The sequence below is a fragment of the Poecilia reticulata genome, linkage group LG11, assembly GCF_000633615.1.
Source record: "Poecilia reticulata strain Guanapo linkage group LG11, Guppy_female_1.0+MT, whole genome shotgun sequence".
Lineage (NCBI taxonomy): Eukaryota > Metazoa > Chordata > Actinopteri > Cyprinodontiformes > Poeciliidae > Poecilia > Poecilia reticulata.
The window spans coordinates 955,684-962,152 of NC_024341.1; the positions used below are offsets into that span (position 1 = coordinate 955,684).

At 43.9% G+C, this 6,469-nt stretch overlaps 1 protein-coding gene across 4 annotated transcripts in view; it reads right to left on the minus strand.

Annotated features, from left to right (window-relative positions):
- Positions 1 to 1,913: 1,913 nt before the first annotated feature.
- glcci1a (glucocorticoid induced 1a) overlaps positions 1,914 to 6,469 on the minus strand; it is a 25,012-nt gene continuing 20,456 nt past the window's right edge. For 3 of the 4 annotated variants that reach the window (XM_008421227.2, XM_017307619.1, XM_008421228.2), the window contains 2 exons: positions 4,619 to 4,739; positions 1,914 to 4,540 (listed from right to left, as the gene is read on the minus strand). In XM_008421227.2, the coding sequence (XP_008419449.1) occupies positions 4,252 to 4,540; positions 4,619 to 4,739 (410 nt within the window). In that variant the 3' untranslated portion in view covers positions 1,914 to 4,251. The remainder of the gene's footprint in view (positions 4,541 to 4,618; positions 4,740 to 6,469) is intronic. The other variant, XR_534762.2, reaches the window with a different exon arrangement.

A 6,469-nucleotide genomic window follows, 5' to 3' on the forward strand; every position in this document is an offset into this window, starting at 1 on the left:
CTAAGCAATGTAACGTGATCCTCTGCAGCAAGTGATGGCAAAGCGGGGCGTCATCACGACTTTACACAAGTGTGTCTTTACCTCCGCAGCAGAGGCTCCACCGAACCCCTGAGACCGACTCACCGAACCCCTGAGACCGACTCACCGAACCCCTGAGACCGACTCACCGAACCCCTGAGACAGACTCACCGAACCCCTGAGACCGACTCACCGAACCCCTGGGGTTCGATCGAACCCAGGTTCAGAACCACTGCTCTAGCAGCTATGAAAACACTGATGTGGTTCCAGACGCGTCATCAATTATTTAGAGTTTGAAAAATAATCTGCACACTTAAAAAAACAAACAGCTGAGTGATTCATTATAAAGATTCACGATTAATGGTTAAGTTATAGAGTACAAATACTAAAAAAAGAAAAGACAATTGAATTTTTAGGTTCTATTCTGGGCTAATTTTAGTTGGAAAGTTTAGTCTTTAATCAGATTAGGGAGGTTGCCCCGCAACGATTCTTGTGAATCCAACTAAGAAAAGGAAAAACTTCAACATGAAGATCAAATCATCTCTTCCATTCATCATAATGATCAGGGGTCATAGCTCTGTCTCTGACTGTACAACCAGATTTAAAGAATTAAATATTTAAAGAAGAGCGGCAAAAACAAATGAGGTGGATCAGCAGAGCTAGCCAACAACTGATGGAGTCATCCAGGACATACTACTGCGGAATATTGTTGGAATATTAAAAGCATGTGTTGTCTAACAGTACAACTTTGTTCCTGTTAGACAAACTTCCTCTAGTTTTAAATTTCATCAATCAGTTCTCAATATTACCTTGTCTAAAATGTTATTTAAAGGAATGGAAGTTGTTGTTGGTTCGGATGTTTAATTCAAATTCAATTTACAATAAAAAAGGCCAAATATTTAGGCATAAAAGAAGCAGAAACTATCTGTTAACCTTAGATTTGAATATTGTTAAAATGTAGTGTTTAAATGAATTTTAAGGAGTTGGTTGAAAACAGAAAACAGAATGGTGGAACACAATGGAGACGTTAGGCACCAACAGTTCAAAGTACATGACGGCACATTAGGGCCATAGTAAACAGAAAAAAAGGAGTGAAAATGTTAAACTTTTGAAAATCTGAACGTTTTTTTCTAGAACACAAAAAGATTAATCTCAAAATTTCTGAGTTTTTTGACAGAAATGTACTCATCTTTTTTTCCCATCAACAATGGCCCCAACATGTCAATGTAAAAGAACTTCTGGTCTGTGTTCTCTGGAAAACTTCAGTCTAGTCCTCAGCTCCTCCTTTCATAAGCTGCCTAAAAGTTATGCTTGTCCATTCTCTCTCTAACTGCACAAGTTTCACATTAAACGCAGGTCTGCTGATGATATTTCAGTTTTTCTGTATTCTTCGTTTGGCGTCTTGTGGTCCAGGCCATGCTGGCAGTTGTTTTCAATTTCCTTCACTGTGACCCTATTGCTGGTCAGTGAAATGGCTGATCAAATACCTCCTTCTGGCAAGTCAAGTCATAATAGTGTTTACTCTCTCTGTGAATGTATGATCAGAGGGAACCAGAGTTGAAGTGACCAGAGAGGAGATGGTGACAGGAGGCTGAAGAAGCCAAGCAGGGGAAACATCTGAGAGCAACTAGAAGTCAGTGTCAGACAGCAGGCCTTCAATCACATCAGCACATGCTGATACTTTCTCATGAAATTGATGTTGAATTAATTATCAGTGTTCTTAAAACTCATACTAAATATTAATTTGCCTAACGTGTTTATATAGCTGTAAGCTGAATCTGGAAGGAATCCCATGGTTTTCATTGCTTTAATTGACTTTTACTGAATTCATGTCACTTTGCTGTTTTATTTGCCAGAAGATCAAAGCCCTCAACACACACACACACACAACACAGTTGGGCAAAACAACCAAGATTTTATTGCCATTGTGCGTGAACTTTGACACTGCAGGTTACACAAGGAAGTATCATGTAGTGAGTTGAGGAACGCCCTTGCCTGCCGGTGATGTGCTCTGGTCACTCGCAGTGCTGGTCTTGTAGATGGCTTTAGCAACAAGCTGCTTGCTGATACAGCCTCTGAACTCAACACCAAAGCAATGCAACATGTCAAAGAACGGGCAACATCCTGGATGACACCACCTCTGTTTTTCTGTTTGTTTTTCCCTAAAATTATTGCACACACTTGTTTACCCATGTCAAGCATATGTGGGATACTGGGAAAGCTAAAGCTCTTGGTAAGGTGCTGAAATGTCCTTATAAACCACAACATTGCATTGAGCCTCTTCGAAAGCCACATATATACAAAATAGGAATGGAACATCAATGCAGGGAGTCAACAAGCATACCAGATAGTAAAATAAATGCAGGTTATGATTCACTCTTGTACAGAATAAATAAGATGCTGAGAGGGTTTGGTTGCTTGGCGGCAGCATCACTGCAGTAACAGACAGACGGTGAGAGGGAGGCAAGCCAGCAGGTTCCTTTAATCTGATGAAGGTGCTGCTGCATCTTCAGAAAATCATCTCTCACATCTTCATGTCACGATTTCACAGCGATGGAATCCAATGGCTGAGAGGAACTTCAGGAATGAATCATCTGTATTTGGGATGGTCAAATCTCAGGAATGTCACTCATGGATCAGGATTGTTCTGGAAATAGAATGAAGACTGGAGGTATGCTCAGCACAAACATTTATTTATTATGCCTACAGTGTATCTAAAAAAAGCAAAAACATGATCCGCGTTGCTTTTTTTCCTTTGTTAAATAAAGGAAATTTCAGATTAAAGTTCCGTGTAAATTTTTATTTAGAGTAAAAGAAATGCACTGATCAGACTCTTCCTGGATAGTTTTTAATATATTTTATCTTAAGATAAGAGAAAAAAAAGTGTTGCAGTTTTTTATTTATATAAATCCAGAGGAAATACAAGCTGATATATACATCACAGCTCAGTTCCCTGAACTTTATCTGTTTCTAACTTTAAAAAGATCATCAAAGGTCTGGCCTATAATAGGTGGGAATGTAGACTGAAAACAGCAGGGTCTTATGTTTGATACATTTAATGACATTTTTTTTAAATCATATTTTTCTGTCTGACCTGCTGAGTAACTGAAACTGGTCTGATTGTGATCTCAGACACGCCGATGGCTGCTTGTCTGGTTAAGAGACAGAGGCCATTCTGTGGAATCTTAATAAACTTAATCTTAGATTAGATAGACAAAAAGGCTTTCCATACATACCAGTGGGAATTCCTCATTTATCCAACTTTAAGATATTCTCATCAACCTCAAAAGGTTATAAGCCTATGATAAGCTATAAATCAGAATAAATGTTTGCATATTTACACGTCCAGTCTGCATTCCTGCAGGACCAACTGTCTGGGTTTGATGTGACGGCCCACCGTCAGCAGGGGGTCCACTACACTCTCAGACACAAAAAAGACCCTTGCTGCATTTTCCAAATCTTGGTTGAAACGCTTTCATCAGTGTGGTCCCTACAGTGCTCCAGCTGCGGGCTGGGAACCAGTCCGGCCCTGGAGCGGGCCCTGGGACGCTCGGAGCGATCCGTCTGGGAATGGAGAGAAACTAGGAATGACATGACAGGGAATCGTTCTGCTTTGTGGAGCTGCAGATACTTTGTATGGACACACATTCCAATTTACCTGAGTATAGAATCTGATTGTGAAACACCTGAAGCCACGCCCAGATGCACACACAGTGCAGTGGCTGTGGTAACAGTTTTCTGTGGTCTAGGCTCTAATTGTGTTCTGTTGGAGTCAGGGGTTCCTGTGAACTGACAGTGTAAACAGAATCCTGAAGTGCAGCGGATTGTTCCGGTTCGTTCCGTCACAGTAAACCAGTCCAGAGGTTTCACCGAGCTGTTCCTGTCTTTCATAGAGCTATGTGTGTCTGGATATATCTGTGGATACGTTTACAGCTTATTCATACTGTGAATGTTGAAACAGAACACAACACATAATTTAATCAGAAATCTACTACCAGTTTAAAATGCATGCCCCTCCCCCCCCTCCATGATGCTGGGGTGTTCTCGGGGACGCCTGGGTGGGGCCTCTCCCCCGGCGGCTCCCTGCACACGGCTCCGAGCGTCTGTCTGGGTGGAAATGAAGGGACATTGTATGTCATGCAGTGATAGGATGGGGGTGGAGGGGGTCAGCACAGAGAGACGAAGCCCTCCAGGTGGGACAGTCAGTGGTGGTGATGGCAGCCCCACCCAGCTCTAGCTGTCTGTCTGGGGGTCTGCAGTCTCTGACAGGGACCCTGGCTCCTCCGGTGGGTCATCTGTGCTGGTGCTGGTGGAAACCTGAGTGGGGGTCCCGTAGAGCGAGGCGGCCCCCTGGCCGGCCCCGGCATTGCTGTCATCCTCCTCGGGCCCCGAGGAAGGGGCCAGCTGCAGGGAGCCGGGCAGCTTGACGGGGCAAAACGCTGAGCCCGTCGGGATGAAGTTGACCTTGTTTTTGTCGGGGCAGGAGAAGAGGGGGGCCGCTGCTGCCACCGCCTGCCGGGAGCTGCAGGGGAACAAGCACAGTGACTGAGGGGGGAGCATTCATTAAGCGGATGAATATGGGCGTGAAACGGGTCTGCACCTCATCTCCTCAAAGGCTTTGATCTTCTCACAGCCTTCTGGCGGTTCACGCTTGAACATGTAGCTGTTGTTTGGTTTGGGCGAGGAGGCGAACTTTGGGAGCGGAGAGCTGCTGCCACTGTCTGAACACACACACACACACACACGCACACGCACACACACACACACACACACACACACACACACACACACACACACACACACACACACACACACACACACACACACACACACACACACACACACACAAGAAGAGGCCTTCATGATCCCAACCAACACAGTGGCAGCTCTGCCTGCTTCAACACCTTAGATGTCAAGGGTAGGAACGTTCAGAGAAGATTTAAAGGGTTTCACATCCAGATTCACTATGAACTTAGACATGTTTACAGTTAATACAATTTAAATTCTAATTTAATTCAAAAATATTTTATACATGTTTATAAATATGTGTTTACTTAAGATATGCATTTAGAAAAAAAAATATATATATATATATATATATATCACCAGGCAACCCCGACGCCAATTACAACGGTTGAGTGAAGTACCATCAGAAAGTCTCATTGAAGATGTGAATGCAGCATTGAGAACTATCCCTGCCAACACCATAACAGAAACCAATGAGCTTATATACAACTTAGCATCAGTGATCCTTGAGATGCTTGGTTATAAGAGCAACCATGAGACCATGGAAAAGACGGTTAGAGGCTAAGATCAAGATAACTAGGAGGGAAGTGAGTCAACTGTCAGAGCTCCAAAGGGGTGCAATGAAAAGATCAGTACCTAAGAAGTACAGCCAGATGCCCATACCTGAAGCACTCGAAACTGCTAAACAAAGGCTCCAAGCCTTGACCAGCCGCCTAAGGAGATACACAAGAGAGAATGAAGCCAGGAGGATTAACCGGCTCTTCGCCACCCAACCAGCTAAAGTGTACTCTCAATGGCAGGGTAATAACAACAGAGCAGACCCACCAAGGCTGGAGACTGAACAATACTGGAAAGGYATATGGGAAAGGGAGGCGTCCCACAACAGCAATGCACAGTGGCTAACCTTTCTACAAGAGGACTACAGCAACCTCCCTGAACAAGCCCCGGTAACCATCACTGTGGCAGATGTCCAAGACAGAGTCTCAGGTATGAAAAACTGGACAGCACCAGGACCTGACATGATCCATCCCTACTGGCTGAAGAAACTCACTGCCCTCCATGAAAGCCTATGACTCAATGCCACACACTTGGATCATTGAATGCTTAGAGATGTACAACATCAATAGTGTCAGGAATGATGGTGTTGACAGGAACCACGAGGCCTTCTCCGTCTTGTCATAATTAAACCTTTACTCTTCATTACAGTTCAAGATATTTCAGGTCAGACTCACCGGAACACAAACGTACAAAACTCACGTAGAGCGTAGAGGATACTCAGACCAGGAAACCCAGACCAGACTGCCGAGACACACCTGCGCCGCGTCAACCATAAATAGCTAACAAAACAGGTGAATCAAATTACTCATTAGTGGACAAAGGAAAACCGGCAGTACTCAAAACTAAACACTTGAAACCTAGAAATCAACCCAAACTAAACGGAGAACACAGAAAAACCCACACAAAAAATCCCAACATATGACAAATAGGACCCTTCATTGCAAACTCAATGGGGCTGTGGAAAACCAACCTTGAAGCCAACTGCAAACCACTTACACAAGTGTCCATCAAAGGAGATGCTCTGTCCCCACTGCTGTTCTGCATAGGTCTGAACCCCCTCAGCCAAATCATCAACAAGACTGGCTACGGATACCGACTCAAGAATGGGGCCACGATCAGTCACCTCCTCTACATGGATGACATCAAG